This window comes from Papaver somniferum, chromosome 6, assembly GCF_003573695.1.
Source record: "Papaver somniferum cultivar HN1 chromosome 6, ASM357369v1, whole genome shotgun sequence".
In the NCBI taxonomy this organism is placed as follows: domain Eukaryota; kingdom Viridiplantae; phylum Streptophyta; class Magnoliopsida; order Ranunculales; family Papaveraceae; genus Papaver; species Papaver somniferum.
Genome location: NC_039363.1, coordinates 84,252,317 through 84,272,569, shown reverse-complemented (window position 1 = coordinate 84,272,569; position 20,253 = coordinate 84,252,317). Strand labels below are relative to the sequence as shown.

At 36.7% G+C, this 20,253-nt stretch overlaps 1 protein-coding gene and 1 long non-coding RNA gene across 2 annotated transcripts; one reads left to right on the top strand and one right to left on the bottom strand.

Annotated features, from left to right (window-relative positions):
* Positions 1–1,144: 1,144 nt before the first annotated feature.
* Positions 1,145–1,513, bottom strand: LOC113285818. Its single transcript, XR_003328962.1, has 2 exons — positions 1,342–1,513; positions 1,145–1,232 (listed from the first exon to the last, which is right to left on the bottom strand). It is a non-coding gene; the product is annotated as an uncharacterized LOC113285818 (long non-coding RNA).
* Positions 1,514–18,532: 17,019 nt separating this feature from the next.
* On the top strand, positions 18,533–20,142 carry LOC113288226 (U-box domain-containing protein 35-like). Its single transcript, XM_026537191.1, has 3 exons — positions 18,533–19,116; positions 19,231–19,352; positions 19,551–20,142. Exons 1-3 carry the CDS (start codon positions 18,684–18,686, stop codon positions 20,025–20,027), a joined length of 1,032 nt encoding a protein of 343 aa, XP_026392976.1. The 5' UTR covers positions 18,533–18,683; the 3' UTR covers positions 20,028–20,142.
* Positions 20,143–20,253: the final 111 nt, after the last annotated feature.

Here is a 20,253-nt window from a genome sequence, read left to right as displayed (position 1 = left end):
TGAACTTAAGCGCATTCCTTAGTCCTAGCCCACCTTTATGCTTAGGTTTACACACACAAGAGTAAGATCTAGGGTAATAACCTTTATAATTTGTTTCTTTGCCCTACCAGAAATCTCTTTGTAGTGCATCTATTTTATTTTTAATTTTTTTAGGAAGTATGAAACAACTCATTTGATAGATAGCCATGCTAGCCAGAGTTGCTTTATTAAGGACAACTTTGCTTGTCTGTACAAGCAATTTGCCCATCCAGATTTTTATTTTATTTTCCATCTTAGCAACTAAATCCTCAAACAATTTTATTTTTGCCTTAGCGATAAACAAAGGTGTTCCTAAGTAGGAGTCTAGGGGGTTAATTTTTTTTATTTTTAGAATTTTACTTATCATTCTTTGATGTTTAGGTTGAACTTTTTTGCTAAAGAAAATCCCAGATTTTTCAAAATTTATTAGTTTCCTTGAAGCCTTGCCAAAGGTATCAATTAGAGACAAGATGTTATGACATTCTTTTAAGTCAGCTCTAATAAATAACAAGCAATCATCTACAAAGAAAAGATGAGAAATGTGACTGTTTTTAGGAGTGATTTTAACACCATTAATAAGTTTCTTCTCTTCCCCTGCTAACAACATTCTGGAAAAGATCTTCATCCAAATGATGAATAAGTATGGAGACGGGGGATTAGAGCTGGCAAACGGGCGGGCCGGGGCTGGCTTGTTACGGGTTACACGGGTTCGGGTTAACACGGGTTAAAACCCGCGGGTCGATATTCTTCACGGGTGATCATTTCTTCAACCCGCACCCGTAACGGGTAAAGCTTGCGGGTTCACGGGTTAACCCGACTTGTTTAATTAAAAATAAAATTATAATTTCATTAAGTTAATTTGTGACAAAACAGAGACCAAAGTCACCAAACCACAGAACATAACTTGGGGATATTATTAAAACATAGGATTACATAGAAAAAAAGACAATTATAAGTTCTCTAGTCTACTGTGAAAAAGAGTAAAGAATCAAACCCTAACCTAGGATTATCGTTTCTAACCTAAAATCAATTCACATCCACCACTTTCATCACCTGCATCTCAATTTCATTCATAAATCTTCTCGTTATCACTACCACTAATCTGCAACATTAATCAACAACAACAAAAACGCAAACCCATCTTCATCCCATCATATTACTAATCCAACTCACATACACTTCATCTCAAACTGTCTGCATGTTATCAATTACAGCTGAAATCAAATTTCAAACGACACATCCACCATTAAAAGAACAAAAATGCTAAAATTACAACAAATGGACCAAAAAGGAATATAGTGGTGATAACTATAATGGAGAGACCTGTAGCTGCAAGAAATTAAGTTGTTGTTGCCATTGGTTGGGATGAAATCAAAGGAGGAAGCACCGAAAACCCAAAACGGTTTTGTAAACTCAGCATCGATGGAATAAATCGATACCACCTCGTTTCTGTGCTCAATCTGCATCAGGGAAACAAGACAATAGAGCAATGGAAAATATGAATTAAATTGAAAATCAATAACTAAAAATTCAACCTTAAACTTAACACCCAATACCCATCATTACTTGATTTCATTCTCAATTTGATATAAAATTTTCAATCCATTCTAGAACCCTAATCCTAATTTTAATGATTCCTCTTTCTTCAATCATCACGAAACCCTAACCAAAATTAACTCCACAGACTCATTAACTCTTTCCTTGATTCACTTATTCATTAAGTTTATTCAAATTTCAGAAGAATCATGAATCACTCACACACAGTTCGTGCGGTGGAGAAGAAAAATGGAAAGAGAAAAGAAAAACCAGAAAAGAAAGAGAAGAAGAAGAAAAAAGAAAGATATCTCTTAGTTTTAGGGTTTCTCCTTTTATACCTTAATCGTGTGGATGTGATTAACCCTAGATAATCCGACGGACAGGATTATGTAAAAATTACTAATTAGTTATTGTGGACGGGTTTACGGGTTGTACCCGCGGTTTCACGGGCCGGGACGGGTTAACCCGTTTATTCACAAGCCGGCATTTCTCCAACCCGAACCCGGCTTGTTTAGAAACCAGCCGAGCCGGGTTCGGGTTTTTACGGGCCGGGCACGGGTTAATCCGCGGGTTTCAGCTTGTTTGCCAGCTCTACGGGGGATCTCCTTGCTTGAGTCCCCTGGAAGGCCTAAAGTATTCCCATGGACTTCCATTAAGTAATACAATAATGGAAGAAGTAGAAATACATTGGAAGATGAGATTGCAAAAGTTATCATCAAAACCAAATGTTTTCATAGAGGACATTAAGAAACTCCAATCAATTATGTCAAAATCCTTTGACATGTCAATCTTAATACCCATTCCAGCATGCTTAGTCTTCTTTTTTTAAAGGAATGTATTATCTCTTGAGCAATAATAATATTGTCAGAGATTTGCCTTTTAGTTAAGAAAGCAGCTTGAAATGGGGAAATGAAGGAATTGAGGAAAGGTTTCATTCTATTTGATAAAATTTTAGCTATAATTTTGTATAAGGTGTTGCAAAGTCCTTAAATGTCACCTGCACATTCGCTACAAGTGTGCACAAAATTAAATTCATTTCCCATTTTTGGTTGAAAAGAAGAGGGCGGATCTACTCACTTCGGATGTCGATTTTCCTAATAAAACGTAAACAATTATGTTTTTCTTACGAAGCTCTGCATACCTATTAATAATGTGTACATCTCAAAATGTATAACATATGCTTTGAGAAAGAACCGTTGAAGTTAATACTGGTACCCGAATGTCGAAACCTCTCATTTTGACAGGTAGTATGAGCCAGACAAATGACGCCACCAACTATGAATCCACCACCACCCTTCGTCAGATCCTAAACACCAACAAACCCGCCAAACTCACCTTTTTTATTTACATTATATTGTGGTATCTTTGGCTGGCACGGAATAAACTAATATTGAACAACATCCCCAACATACATGGCTATAAAGCTAGAACAGGAATTCTCCTGGGAAAATTTTGTCGTGCCCCTGCATTTTTGGGAACCTTCCTGATTTCACACAAAATAAAAACCAGGCTAGCATCCACCTCCACACAAAAACCATCTCACCAGGATGGACACAGCCGTCAGTCACTGATGAGGCAGCCAGAGGGCACCCAGGTTATGCAGGTGGCGGTCTTAGTATATGGACTCCTCGACCGATATGATTGTATCAATAGCACAATTCTTATGGATGACGAAAACATTAGTAGCAGAAACCTGGACCATGTCCCTTTGAACAATGAAAACTAGGCATTTGGCCAAAAGTATGTATTGAATCAGACTCATAAAACCTAATTAACTACATAAAAATTCGGAGTGAATCACCATGATATCTACAAGATATGATTATTGAATTTCAAATCTTGATACAAACTATCCCGTAACACTCTTTACAACATATTTAACGAGAAGCTAACAAAGCAGCTAATGTACTTGAAAACCACACAATGGACAACAGCCAATAGGAAGAAAAAAATCCTAAGAAAAAGAGCAAACTGCGAAGGGGCAGTTACTCACTGTTACAGGATGATCTGCATAGCTTCCTCCAGCATCATGCACATACCCTTAAAAGTTATAATGAGTATCGCTAATACGTCTCCTAGTAATTGAAGTTTCCTTAGATTTGGTCTTTTCTAATTGAATTGTCTAAATTACTAGAGTTTATAGCTGAAGTGGCTAGATTAACTGCCGTTATGTTCTGATCTTTAGTGACCTTGACAAAAGAAACTGTTTCAAAATTTTCATCCCTCATTTGGTGGAACCCAGGTTAAATCTACCTTGAACTTCTTTACTGTACTCTTCTTTCAATTCCTTCAGAGTCTCATCATCTTCAACTTTAAAGTCGATATTTGTTCTTTGCAACTCTTTGGCCCATCTTATTGCAAATTCTGCTCTTCTACTGGCTCTGGTGACTCCAGAGATATAGTCTTTGATGTTTCTTGCTCACACACAGTGTCCGGAATAAGACATATCAATTAGAGGAAAGTTAGAATAAAATTGAGGGTTAGCATGTTCATCCATGATAATAGTAGATATCACGAAACTAATGTTAATTATCATTTCAAATTTCTGCTGATGTTCTCTGTTAGTAGAGATTATACATGATGTGACTTCAGTTAGCATAACTCTATTAAAGGAGCAGAGGTACGGTTTAACCTTGTTGGTCGTAGAACTTGCAGCAGGTTAAATTTTCCCGAAAACAAGATCAAATCTAGATTTCCATATGAACCAACGAATGGTAGCAAAGGTTGGAATCCAATATTTGAAGTCGTTCTGGGGATGACTCCAATAATTGAGCCATTCAGTGAAGTTGGCTGCTTTACCAAAGATTTGTGTTGAAGACCAAATAGGTTTGTCCATACAACAAAAGCATAGTGTTAGAGCATAGATCAGTTGAACCCACCAAGTGTTGGTATGTTAAGGTTAGTTGTCATATTTTAGTATCAAAACTCATCTAGAGTCGCTTGATTAAATAATATAGTTAACTTCGTTTAGGTTAGACTAGAAAGTATAGGAATGTTGAGACGTACACGTATTACTCCGAAGACCCGAAGAAAGTGAAGAAGTAGCGACTGCAACGACGACATCATCCTTCCTCTTGAGGTTAGTAATATTGACTTGATTTTGTTTCCATTCCTAACGTATCTTCCAAGTCGTTTATACTGAAAACATAACATGCGAAGTTATATTCATATGAAACTCTAGTGTTATACTTGATCATAATAGTCTGATCAAAGTATTAAGGAATTAGTTTACGAAGTATAACACTTATCTTTTGAACTTCATAAATACGACATAATCTATTTAATTACTTGATTATGTGTGCATTGTATATGTGTGATTTCATCCTAGATAATTATGCATTATTACATTAGTTTAAGGAAGTAGATTTATGAACTTGTTTCATAATCGAAAATCATGATGTGTTGAACCGGTTCTTCATTGAATATTTTGATTGATCAATACAAGATGACTAGGTAAAATCAATCTTAACTTTGGTTGAGAGTTGTGGTATAACCTGTCATAGCCTATAATATATAGATAGTTGTAACCGGTCACAAGTTACTTTGGAAATTAAGGTGCAACCGATCACAAACTATATTGAAATGCAAGTTTTAACCGGTTACAAGTTATTTTGGAATCCAAGGTATAACCGTTCACAAGATGAATTGGGTTACAAGTTAGTTCGATCTAACGGTTGAAAGATATTAACTTGGTTGAATCAGGTTTTTCATCTAATGGTGAATATTGAATGCTTTTTTACCAAGGTAACTTGGATTGCAAACCCTGATTTGAAAACTATATAAAGGAGAACTCTAGAAAGTGGGAAACCTAATCCCCACACCTCCCGTGTGTTACTAGTTGCATCAACTAGAGTCGATTCTCCTTTAACCTTGGGTTTCTATCAAGACCCTGTAGGTTAACGACTTCACATACTTCATTGGGATTGAGAAGCCAGACCCAACTATTTTCTTTGTAGTTGCGTGTTCTGATCTTGCACGATTCTATCGTTTGAGTACTATCTGCTCTAAGATTTTCTCGAGATTTAATCTCAGATAGGCAAGATAAAAAGTAATCACAAACACCTTTGTCTCATCGTTTGTGATTCCACAATATCTAGTTTCGCCATCATACGATTTAGATTATTGTGAGGTGATTGATAATACTAGGCTGTTCTTCGGGAATATAAGTCCGGTTTATCAATTGGTTCATGTTCACCTTGATTTATCAAAAGACGGAACAAAAACTCATAGGTATTTCCGTGGGAGATAGATTTATCTATTCCAATAGACTTTTCTGTCTGAGACAAATTTGTTTATCAAGTCTTCGACTTTGGGTCGTAGCAACTCTTGGTTGTGTGTGAGATCAGCTAAGGGAATCAAGTGCGTAGTATCCTGCTGGGATCAGAGACGTAAGGAACGCAACTGTACCTTGAATAAGTGTGAGATTGATTAGGGTTCAACTACAGTCCAGTCCGAAGTTCATTGGTAGTAGGCTAGTGTATGTAGCGGCTTAATACAGTGTGGTGTTCAAACTGGACTAGGTCCCGGGGTTTTTCTGCATTTGCGATTTTCTTCGTTAACAAAATTCTGGTATCTATGTTATTTCTTTTCCGCATTATATTTTGTTATATAATTGAAATATCACAGGTTGTACGTTGAATCGATCAAATGGAAAATCCAACCTTTGGTTGTTTGATTGAAATTGATTGATCCTTAAACATTGGTCTTTGGTACCGTTCAAGTTACTCCTCTTATATTCAATCGGGCTCGCAGATTTCTATTTGTTGATCACGGATTGAATTAAGATTAGAGATATAAACTCTAGTATATACTTTTCTCTAGATTGAGTCTGACTGTCTAGTTGATTCTCTAGAAAGTATATTGGAGTAAGTCCTCTCAGATTGCCAAACGAATTATTGGTTGTGTTTGTTAGACCCACGCATTTTCAATTGGTATCAGAGCAGGAAAACACATTAAAGACCTTATAAGTCTGTGTTTGTAGCGTATGATATGGACAAAAGTTCTACCTCTAATCACGCATCACCAGTTCAGGAACTTTTGGTAAAAATCCTGATTCGCCTGAAAATTCTGTCAAATCTCCTAAACCCATACTTAACTGGGAAGCTCGTCTTGATGAACAACTATATGAACTTTCTGATGAAAGTGATTTAGAAGAAGGACAAGATGTTGAAGAAGTCTCACAATACATCATACTCTTTGATCATCTTCTAAAGAGAAAGAAGTCAACATCCTGTTTGGCTGAATATCTAACTCCTCTCTGCATTGAAAACAGAAAATTAAAAAAACTCTTAAGGGGTATGATTGTGGGTATAACTTGTTACAAGTTACTCTTAAAAATCGTGAAGAAGATATATGTTCAGAGAATTCTGAATATGATGATCTTCGTCGAAATCTCTTTGTGTTGAAAGAAAGACTTGCGGAAACTGAAGCAAGATATGTCTCTCAACAAAATTGTTTGAATGTCAGAGAAAAGGTTTTTCTCGCCCGAGAAAAACAATTGGAGACTGATCTTAGTGCTGCTCTTGAATTCCAACAAATAAATTGTCTCCAACTAAACTCGTCAAGAATAATGATGAACGTAGCTAAAAAAAAAATCTTCCAACACATATTTCGAGAAAGATATAAGCGAGTTAAACTCAACTCGAAATATCAATGTGTATAATATAAAGTATATATAGCTATACGACTTAGTCTCAATAGGAGATAGAATAGGATAGACTTCTGAGTGATAGATAAGTTTTATTCTCCACATACCTTTTGTTTATGAAGTTCCTCCAAGCTCTCCTCAGTAGATCTTCGTCTTCAATCGATGAACGCCGAGAAGTCTAAAGCTCAACTACACATTTTATCCTAGTCCTAGACATAGCTATAAGTAGACTAGAAATCAATACTTATAGTTTTGATCACCTAAACTTGACAAACAAGCTTGAGATAGCAATGCTTGCGAGTTCGACCGAGCAGTGCTCTAATAATTAGGATCCCATCATTTATTTCTCTCCTATGCACAAATGCACCTTGAAAATCAGAGATAATTGTAGGCAAAACTACTTTCACTCTCTCAAAGTTTTGAAATGATTTTGTAAACACTACCAATCAAACTAATTGGCCTGAAGTTGTGAAGACAAACCGCACAAGCACATTTTGGGATCAAAATGATGTTAGTACAATTAATCCCCCGGTCCAAAAAAATTATAGCTTCAAATTATTTAACTACCAGCATTAAATCCTTCTTGACCACCTCCCAAGAAATTTTGTGAAATTTCATTGTAAAACCATCCGGTCTAAGACTTATTTGTTCTAAAATGTTGAACAACATTCATCACTTCCTCTTCAGAAAAAGGATTCTCCAAATCAATACTCTCTAAAGAAGAAATTGCAGGCATTTCCAGCTGATCAAAACCAAGTCTTACTTTATGAGATTCAGTTAACAAATTAGAATAAAAAAACTTAGTTTCTTCAGCAATCTGCTTCTTGTCATAACACAAAAAATTACCAATTTTAAAACAATTGATACTATTCATCTTGTACTTAAAAGAAACAACATGATGAAGATAAGTATAATTTCTATCTCTATCTTTCTTTAGCTCTTTAAGCAATTTTCCTGTGACATTAACAACCTGTTCGGTTCAGGATTTTCAAATCCCCGGAATTGGATTATCCCATAATCCAACTCCTAGAATCGAATTCCAAAGAATAGATTCCTTGATCAGACAAATTATGTTTGGTTGGGATAGTTGGATTGCTTAGTAATCAAAATATGTGATATTACTCAAAAACCCTAAATCCCCGATTCTTACTTAATGACAGAGATACAAATTGAAGAGAAGATGATTACGAGTAATAAACAAGAAGGAAAACGAGTAATTTAGGTTATACAGAAAATTCCATGACAGGTCTGGTTTCTCTGTTTTCTCTCTCACTACAGATATTGACGGCGTAAAAGAAAGATTATAAGCCGCGGAGATTTTTTAGTAGGGGTAGTAAAGTAATTTGGTATCAATTACCTTCAACTGTATTACATTACATCGCTGGGGGAATGCAATGGAAAATAGAGATTTTGAAGGAATCAGATTCCCGTGGAAAATGATTCCGGATATTAGGAGTATGTTCGTTTCAGGGGAATTGGACCTATTCCGTCGGAATTCAATTCCTAGGATCCCAGTTACCCCCAACCGAACGCGCTGTAAGAGAAATACAAGCATGCTGTTGTATCTCAAATTCTTTGAAATTCATTGGTTCAAGGGTTCGTACCGTTCTTTTTAATTTGTCTTCTGCACCTACATAGTTAAATAGCAAAATAATTTTAGCATTATATTTCATTGCCGAGATTACTTTGTAATAAAAATTGACACGTGGTACACTCCTCGAGTACTGAAGTAGTGCTCAACAATAAACTTTCACATCTGGTAATTAGTTCTAGAATGGAGAATACTTAATACTTAGGTCGGTTCTTATGGAAACTGGCTAAACCCTCCATTTTCCATGCCAGCTGGCCTGGTAAACTGGCCGAGTCACTATGGGAGAAAATATAAGCGGTCGAGTCTCCACCGAACGATTGAGAAAAGACTGACCGGCCTTAAGAAGACCGTTAGCGGCTCAGTCTCAACCGGCTAATTGTCTCTTTAATACCGGTCGGTCTTGTAATCGTCGGTTATCAAATAGTGAAATAACGGCTATTCCCCCACCCCCACCCCCATGTTTCCCTATAAATTCACCTCATTCAATTCAATTTAATCACACCTAATTTTCTCATTAACTCTATCTTATTCAATCTTTTGTACCTTAATCATCTGTTTAATTAATCATCTCTTAATTGCAGTATTGACATTCAAGTTGGAATTGTTGTTTCTGGTGGTTTCTGGTGAAGAAAATGGATTATCTGAAGGGGGGTGATATAATTGAGATGGTTGTGAAGCTGGCGTTGAAGGTGGAGAAGTGTATGGTGAACTTGCAGGTACATTTTGCATGTTTGCTAACACTTCTGGGTTATATTTAGGCAACACTTTCAAAATATGATAACAACTTTCATAAGCAAAATTTATCCCATGTTTATAGTGCCAATCAGTTTGGCACTTTCGTTCGACATCAACATCGACAAGACCGCTCTCTCGACCACGAGAAGCTTGCATTAGAGCAGCGACATACAAGGCAACTTGGGCGTTGATTGTAACAAAGCGACCGGAAAATCCATTTGCATCATGCTCGTTGATGTTCATAGTTTCTTTTCAAAAGTTAGCAAATATGTTATCCCACAACTTGGTAGATTGTTGAGTGGTACCATAGATACTATCTTATGTAAAGAACACATAGTTTCTGCAAATGCTTTCATCTTCGGCTATGGTAAATTTTGGACCCCTAATCTTCTTCTTTTGTTGTTTAGATTGAGTATTAGATTAATACATATTAAAGAAATTGTACAATACAAGTGAATGAAATAGTTAGATGATGAAATTTGTTTTAAATTAACAAATGTGAAGAGTAGAGAAAAGAAGGTGTGAGTTAAAATGGTAGAGTAATATGGTATTTATATGGGGAAAATTATGGCCGTTGGATCAGATTATACTCAGCGGTGCAAACTAAAGCGGCCGGTCTTATAAAACCCGGTAACGGTGTAGTAAACACCTAACGATGTAAACTGGACCAAGCGATCGAGACTCGACCGCTCGGTGGAAACTTGACCTAGCATGACTAAGTGGCAAATTTTCCACTTAGCCAGGCCAATTTTCCCCCTCCATAGTGGGTGCTTAACTGGCAAACTCTTTGGTTTGCCACACCCATACGAAGGGGCCTTACAAACTGGGGCACCAATTCCACCAATACTAATGACTACTTCAAAACTCAAATACATTTAACCATTTCATTGTCATTACAATGTACACAATAGGTGTCACAATGTTATTCATTCCGCTAGGTTCGTTAGTTATTTGGGTTTAATTAAAAGGATAAACTATTAAACTTATTTGTTAAAGATTGATTTCAATTGCAAGGTAAAACAAGAAAAAAATAGAATTTGTTGCATTTCTTAGTCTCAGTGGAACACCAAGCATAAAAAATGAAGGAAACAATATTTATGGATTTCTTAGTCGTGAATTACCTTAACCAAATGTTTATTTTTTTGGATTTGAATTCAATTCCACGAATTGGTTTACCCATAATTGTATTCCTAAGAATCCAATCCTTCCAACCTAAGGCCTATTCATATGCACATGCCACAAAAATGGTGTTTGGCATACCAGGTGGCATGGAAAACCATTTGCGCCACTATGGGAAAACCAATAAGCGACTGAGTTTCTATCGGGCGATATAGTTTGTAACGCTGGTGATGTTCTTTTTATCGAGCGATTTAAATAATACCGCTGGCTATATTATGATTATCGACCAGTAGTTATTTTGCAACGGCTATTTTCCCCCCAATGGTTCCTATATATACGCCCTTTTACTTCTCTTGATAACTCACCCATACTTCTACAGATATTTCACCAATTTCCTTTACTATATTCTCAATTTTAGAAATCACAATCATCAATGTCGAGATCCAATGAAGAAAGGAATATTATTATGAATCGGTTCAGATTACAGCAAGAAAGGTATCGTAAGAGGTTGCAAGAACTTGAATCGAAATTTTGATGCTTGTACATACGGGCCAAATACCAAGAGTTCCAGAACCCAAAGAAGTATTATCAAGAAGATATACGTATTGAGGGAGGGAATTTTACCACCAAAAGCTGATGCACGATTATTTTCTTCCAAATTATGTGTACTCTGATCAAAATTTTCAAGGTCGATTCCTGAACAAAAAGATTCATTTATCAGTTACTCTGTGCCTCGTCATCTGGTGAAAAAGATTATTGAAGAGCTTTGTCGAGTAGAACCTCAATTCAGTTATCAGTTTGATGCACTGAATATTAGAGGTCATAATCCTGAACAAAAAGTTACTTCAGATTTAAGGATTCTAGGTTATGGAAATCCAGCGGATGCGAACGATGAGTACCTTCGTATGGGTAAAACAACTTCTTACACTTACCTTTCATTGTTCTGTGAAGTAATGATTAATCATTTTGGTCCAACATATTTACGAAAACCAACCGACGAAGATGTTAGACAAATATTGAGGGAGAATGAGGACAAGGGATTCCTAGGAATGCTAGGTAGTCTCGATTGTATGCATTGAGTATGGAAAGGATGCCCTGTATATTGGGCTGGTCAATATAAGGGTCATTATGCAAAACCAACAGTTATCCTTGAAGCTGCTGCTTCTTATGATTGTTGGATATGGCACGCTTTTTTTGGTCTTCCGGGTTCACAAAATGATATTAATGTTTTGCACAAGTCGCCTCTGTTTGAAGATTTGAAGTATGAAATTTCTCCATCTGTCTGTTTCATGATCAACGGCCATCAGTACACTCATGACTATTATCTTGAGGATTGTATCTTCCCAAATGGTCCACCTTGGTTCAATGCTACCTTCAGCCTCTTGTTGGTCCATTGATCCGTTCATACCGACATTTTAATGATGCCCAAATAGCATTGAGGAAGGATGTGGAACGCGTTTTTGGAATTTTGAAGAGGAATTTCGCTATCATTTGTGGCCCATATCGTGGGTTGAGCCCTCGTGAAATGCACAAGACTATGCCCACTTGCATCATTCTTCATAACATGGTAATTCAGGAAACCTGTCGTGATTCGGATTGGATTAATTATGAAGATGAAGATTTGAGGCCGGAGATTCGACCAGAAAGAGGTCTCCCTGCAAGGAATTATGGTCAAATGACTAACTACATTCAGAACCGAAATGTGTATGACCAATTAAGAGATGATCTGAGATTGAATCTTTGGGCAGAGCATGGAAGACAGTGAATTTTTTGTTCTTTGGTTATTTATTTTTAATCTTTAAGTTATTTAAGTTATGTTATTTTTTTTTCCTTAAGTTGTATTGTTATTTTTTTTTCCTTAAGTTGTATTGTTATTATTAAATGAAGCAAAACTTAATTAAAAAACATTTCTAATTAATTAATTGGAAAGAAACTTAAACTGCTACATTTAAACTAAAACATTAAAATTTAAAATCATACATTAATCAACTTAAACTCATACATTAATCATCCAAATGAACTACTACATCATACTCATCATCATTATCATCATCATTGGGTTGGTTGTTAGTAAATCCAGTTTGATTTTCAATTTGTGCTTGAATCCTGTCAAATTCGATTTTTCATACATGTTTTTGTTGGGCGTTCATAATTGAAGTGTTAGCTTGAAGAATGTTATGCTTGTCATAGTCAAACCCAAATTTTTCTTGGGAAAGACGACTTTCTTACTTTCCCGGTTTTGAAATTTCCTATCAACTGATCTTTGCTTCTCGACGGTCTTTTGATGTTCCATAAACTCCGCCATGTTAAATCCTCCGGAACTCCCTCCTTCTAGAGATAATTTTTTATCCAATTTTGCGCCATTCCTCCGTGGAAGTTTTCCCTTAGTATTACCCTCAACATAATTATTGAAAACTTTGTTGGCATTTGAGCTTGTTGGGGTATCTGGTGAATAATTTGATGGACCTGAAGAAAATGGTGAAGAATTTGGTGTTGAGGAAGAAGAATTATATGGTGACCTTTCAGGTACTTGTTGATTATTTGACAAGTATTCTGGATTATATTTGTTCAACCCCTTCAAAATATAATAACAACTTTCAAAAGCGAGCTGTTTACCATGTCTTCGTTGCCAATCTGTACGAACCTCTCTTTCAAAATCAACATCAGTCTGACCACTGTCCTTGCCTTTTCTCTTGGCTTGCATTATTAATGCAACATAAGCGGCCACTTCCTTGTTGATTACAATGAAGTGTTCTGACAATCCTTTCGCATCACGACCATTGATGTTCATGGTTTGTTCTTCATAATTCTTAAATATGTTATCCCACATGGTGTTACCATGTTGTTGTGCACCGTTGATACAATCTTGGGTAAAAAAAACATAATTACGACAAATACATTCATCTTCTGCCATGGTGTATTTTGCACCACGGACTCGGGTTTTTTTAGCTTTGCCTTGACTTTGAGATTGTGAATCCATTTCACAAGAAAATATAGATAGTTTTAGATTTGAAAAAGATTGAGAAATTTTACAGAGATTTAGAAATTCTGGTGTGAGTTAAAATGAGTTTGAAATTAGGTATTTATAGAGGTGGAAAACTGTAGCCGTTGGATGATGAATTAATCAGCGATAATCATACAAGCGAGCGGCAGCTTGACTAGCGCTGGCGATTGACTGACCAACGACCGACGAAAAGACCATCGAGCGATGGAATCTCTATCGCTGGATGGAAACTCTGTCGTGTATGCCTATATGCCAGGTCTGGCATATAGACATACGAGTTTGGCAATTTGACATACCCATAGTGGATGCATATATGCCAAATATCATGTTTTGGCATGTGCATAGGAATAGGCCTAAAGAAAACGAGACTTGCTGAAAGGAATATGCTGCATCTTCTGATGGAAACCAAAGATTTGAAGAATTGTGACATCTCAATGCTATTTGTACAATGTCGTCAAAAGTATCCAGCGTAGAGATACAGTTCCGACTTAATTATTCATTGTAATCAATAAGCAAAGAATTTTAATTAATACTTTATACAACCTTATGCCACAACTCACATTTAATTGATAATTAAAACATAAGTCTCGCAATAACACCTGGATCAATCTGATGATCGTCATTCTGCGGTGATCATTTAAAGTTGTGTTACAAGCAAATGGAATAACATTAACAAGCAATCATACCAAAAATAATGCAGAAGAATAACGTCGATCTTCAAGACGACAACTTATTTACTCATGGTTTTAACCGCATTGCTAGTCTGAACAACAATAATGAAGAGAACAATATCGTCGGTGCGTATGATCCATTCATTAAACGTAGTATTAGCAACAGAAAAGGTTCATCGAGCATTAAACATCGAATTCCAGCAACAATAATTGAAGAATGTAAAGGTAGTATTCGTGTTAATTCATTGAAAACAGGTGAACGCTACAAAATATATGTAGCAATTGGGAAGAGTAAATCAAGTAAGGATGCACTTATATGGGCATTGAGACATCTTTTACATGATATTCCCCCTTGTATTCGGCAACTTTTATCTATCTTATTCATGTCTATCCTGAGATTCTCTGTATTACAACTCCATGTAAGTTTGAATTTCCAGCTGATTCATATGTTTTGATTGCTTTATGATTCATATTTAATTTGCTAATTACATTCATGGTGTAGTGGGGGGAAGGTGTCATAAAGATTCGGTGAACCCTCTATTATTTGAGGATTACAAGAACGAAATGATTGAAAAGAGAAAGAAATTCCTCGATGAGTTCTTGAGTCTATGTTCTCTTTGTAAGGTTAAAGGGGAGACATTGCTGATCGAGAGTAACGACGTAGCCACGGCTGTCATAGATCTCATTCCCATTCTCAACATCAAAAAACTTGTCATCGGCACTGGCAAATCAAGTTACAGGTACACAGTCGATCTAATCATATTCATATTTGTACAAAATTTTACTTTACAACAACTTGCTCCACTAGAACAACATTATAATAGACAAACATGATTGGAAATAGTTATCTAGACTTACTATTATTTTTTTCTTCCAAATTCCGTTCATGTTAATGGTAAAAGAAAGAGGCAGTAAAAAGATAAGAAACTGATTATAGGCTTATAGCAGCCATTGGAACAATCAATCATAAGTGTGACATCCTGACAGTTAATGGCGTTATAGTAGCACTTCAAATATAGGTAGTACGTACAATTTCATACTAATGTGGATGATATATGATAAACAGAAAGCTGAAGAGGCCACATGGAATAGCTGATCAGATACTGAAGGCTGCTTTGCCCGATACTTGTGATATTAAGATCATAGGCCGCGGCAAGGAACTGATCGACATTGAAGATCCAGTAGATATATTTAAGGATAAGTCGTCGTACATCGCAAATGGGCAGCAGCACTTCTAGTAGTAGCAGCAGCGGTAAGTTCATGGATAGGGCCTTTTCACTGTCTCGAATTTTCAGCAGTCGTAGCAGCAGCAGCAATGATAGTAGCGATGGCAATGCGGCTGATTCGATCCAGAATATCTCAAGTCCAAAGATGGTCTTACATAATTACAGTTTTGCTTTCAACTGATGTAAATTTGTGCTAATATTTTCATGTCTCGGTTACACGTTTTTCCATAAAACCAAAATGAAAAGAAGAACGATTTTTTCGGGGACCATGGTTTTTTTTGGGACCATGGTTCTATTTTTAGTAAGACATTTAGAAGTAAATCTAGGTCACCCCTTATCTAGATATTTATATTAATAGCTAAACTACCCTCCCGATTAATTTTGGGTAATGATTAGTGAAATGATTAAGTAGAATTATTAAGAGAGTAAAGTTAGAGAAGATGAAGAAGAAAAACATGGAAAAAAAAATTGAGTTCAACCACAATCAGAGGAAGAGCATTTGGGTTATCAGGTATGCTTCAAACTTAGATAATGTTGGTTTAGTGCTCCAAACTTTCAAAAAAAATGAAAATTTTTATGTAGATTTGGGCCAGTTCGGTTACCATATGTCAAGAACATGTAACCGAACACACCTGAAAGTGTAGTTCGGTTACGTTTTCCAAACACACAGGTTACCGAACTCGCTCGTTAATGGAGGTTTTGGTCGTACAGCGTAATGTTGGGTTTGCCCGCAATGTAACCGAACTTTAGGGTCTAGAAGTTCGGTTGCTTTGCAAACAATAACTAACCGAACTTTACGTGAAAATAAAATTTTACCAACTGTACATAGTTCGGTTGGTACGCAAAGTTCATACCAACCAACTATCCAACCGAACTTTACGTTAAAAAAAATTATTCCAAGTGTAAGAAGTTCGGTTGGATCGCAAACTTTTATCCAAAAGCGTATCTAACCGAACTCACCGATAAAAAAAAGAACCAAAGTTACAGTGCTATATTCGGTTACCTGGTATAAAATGGTAGGTAACCGAACTTTGAACTTAACAATTTATATGGGTACATCTTGTGTGTTCGGTTACATATCAAATTGCTCTACCAACCGAACTTAAAGTTCGGTGATATCCTTATTTTGCGAAGGAACCGAACTTATGGACTTGTGTTGTTCTAATATAAGGAGTTCGGTTAAGAAACAATTAATTCGTGATAACCGAACTTTCTGCGACTAAACCGAACGTTTTGCGACGTAACCGAACTAAAAGTTCGGCTGAGACTTGTTTTTTGCGACGTAACCGAACTTTTCTCTGAGAAAAACCCTCCATTAAACCTCTCTGCAACTTTCATTTTCAACTCATTTTGATGATTACTTCTCATTTATTCCACCAAAAACGAATGACAAGTAATGGGTTTGTGAGAATATCTTTATTAATGTTTTAAATTAAGCTATATATATATAGGTGGTGGTGGTTGGTGGTGGTGGTGATCATAGGTGGTGGTGGTAATCGGTGGTTGGTGGTGGTGATAATCGGAGGTGGTGGTGGTGGTAATCGGCGGTGGTGGTTGGTGGTGGTGGTAATCGGAGGTGGTGGTGGTAATCGGTGGTTGGTGGTGGTGATAATCGTAGGTGGTGGTGGTGGTAATCGGCGGTGGTGGTGGGAGGAGGTGGTGGTGGTGTGGTGGTGGTAATCGGTGGTTGGTGGTGGTGGTGATAATCGGAGGTGGTGGTGGTGGTGGTGGTAATTGACGGTGGTGGTGGGAGGAGGTGGTGGTGGTAATCGGTGGTTGGTGGTGGTGATAATCGGAGGTGGTGGTGGTGGTGGTGGTGGTAATTGGCGGTGGTGGTGGGAGGAGGAGGTGGTTATATATATATAGGTAATTATTAGGTTGGTTTTAAATTAAATTAGGTTAAGAATAAGTTAGTCATTTCAATATTTTAGGATATCCCATAAAACTATGGAAAAGGTGACCTAATAAAATCATGATCCCTCAAAAAAACCATGGTCGATAAAAAATCATTCAAAAAGAAGAAGAAAGTTATACATGTACTCATGTAGTGTTATTGGTTACTGTAAGGCCCAAAACAAAGTCATTGTTCACAGGGCCTGTGTGTTTAATTTATGTAACCAGAAGGTATTCGGCTATTTGCATCCGGAGATGAATCTATTGAAAGAACCAATCCAAATCCCCTCGCACTAATACACATATAAATCGTTGTAATTTGAATATCTACCGAGTCGAGATATATATCAAAAAAAAGAAAAGAAAAAAAATTACAGCCTTCCAAAAAATTCAAAACAAAAGATGCCTTAGTTAAGTTGCGAAGGCCATTTTAAACATTGTTTTGTTTTGATGACATGTATAATCTCTTACTAATTTGTTGGATGACTCCAATTTCAACAAGTTGCATCGCTGGAGTTAGACGATTGCTGGTTCCTGATCAAACCTATATTGGTAGATAAGATAATGATATGAATCCGCGGGATTCCCTCAGGATATCCAGATTCCTGCATTTTTTATATCATAGACATAACTTGCAACTACTAAGGAATTCAATTATTCATATTCTTTATTCATAATTTTCTCCTTTGAAAACCATACATTCTGACATCAACATAATAATATATGCTAATTCTATACATTAGCAAGGGATTAAACGCAAGAGAAAGAAAAGATCAATGTGAAACCTACATGAAGTTTTGAGAGCTTGTAAAAAACAGATAAAAACGTTAGAGATTTTAAACATGTTAAGTGACGTGTCAAATTCGGGGATTAAGATTTGTCCACTTTTACATTTGTCTCCTTGGACAGTGAAGAAAAAAAAAATCAAGGTTCTTGTGGAGCCGCAGAGGAATAGTCAAACGAAAATGGATTGCATATTTATCTGTCAGGGATTTGGGTGGTAGCCACTCACAAACAAATAATTGCCGCACCACCGTACTAAAAATTATTCGCATCATTTTATCGATGAAAACGCTGTTCAAAACGTACAAATCAGCATTTTACCTACAAAAATACAAGTCGTAGGTAGAAATCAAAGCAATTGAGAAATCAACGGTCAATGCATAAGTGACCCCGTCCTTAGATCAGAAAATCTTTGAAGGAAAAAAGAAAAACAGAAATCTCCTCCTGGTGAGAGTTCAAAATGAATGGAACAAAACCGAATGGCAAAGATCAAATTAGGAACGACGAATACGAGATTGATGATAAACTTTATACCAACGGGTTTAACAGCATATTTGAAACAGGCAGTAATAGCAGTAGTTGCAGTGAGATAGAAGAAATCGATGAAGATAATAGTAATAACTCAAGTATCCGGAGAGAAACAAACAGAATTGGATTTCTTTCATTTAACGATAAGCACCGTGGGATACCAGCAACAATCGAGGAAGGATCGTTTGAAGGAGTTAGTGTAACTTCATCTTTATCTGGAGCACAAAATATATATGTAGCAGTTGGAGGGAAATTGAATTCCAGCTTGGATGCACTCAGATGGACTTTGAGACATCATCCCTCGACGATGAGAACCATCAATCTTATTCATGTCTTTCCTGAAATCAGCTTTATTCCGAGCCCATGTAAGTGTTGCAGCTATTTTCTTTTCTTTTTGGTAATTTTGGTGTCTCGACTTAGTAGCTTTAATTTCTAATGTGACATTATCTGCTTTTGTGGACTTCTGTGCATGCTGATAGTTGGTGGGAAAGTTCCTAAAGATCAAGTGACTCCGCAGGAGTTGGAAAACTACATGTCCCAACAAAGCCATAAGAGAAGGGAATTCCTTCAGAAATTCTTGGATGTCTGCTCTGTTTTTAAGGTAACATAATTTTGCGATAGGAAATGCTCCTATGCATTGGCCAAGGATTTTTGGATTTCTGAGATTAGTCCTATACACGGAAGGCTTATTGGCTTCACATTTCCGTGTAGGCCTATAAAAGTATGGCTGTATATGCTACTAAACTCAGCTTAGACTGTATTTATGTGACACTCTTTTTATATTCGTATTCCGTACTAGGTTACAGTAGAGACGCTGTTGATCGAGAGCAACAATGTAACGAAGGCTGTGGCAGATCTCATTCTCATACTCAACATTAAGAAGCTAGTTGTCGGCACTTCTAAATCCAGTTACAAAAAGTTGAAGAAAGCAAACGGAATTGGAGATCAGATACTCAAAAGTGCATCAGATACATGTGATATTAAGATAATAAACAACGGCAAGGAACTAGCAATCACCGAGGAGACAACGACACCGGCTGGTGAATCCCCTGCATCCACTCCAAGGAGCAATAGCGGTGTCATTGATGAGACCAAGACAATAACAGTTAATAGTCAATCATCGGCATCCTCTTCGCAACGTAACAGCAGACCCTCTTCACGTCGCAACAGCAGCAACAATGTTCTTGCTGATTTTTACCTTGACGACCTTGTAAAAGGCTCAGGCTCCCTTTCTCCATTTAGCTGCTTTGCTTCAAAATTCTGTCTAAAGCAATGATTTCACTCATTGGTGTGGAACTGCAATATTGCATTGGTTAGTAATCGTGTGGGTAACTTGAAGGTTGCCAACCTTAGGGGACCCTGCAATTTTTCTTCAGTGTATTTGTGTTTTGGAAAACACTGCTTTATTGACAGAGTGCAGTGTTGTGTATTTACCACAATCTATATACAAAGTTATGGCATTAAGGCAACATTCCATTCTAGTATTGGAAGAGAGTACAGTA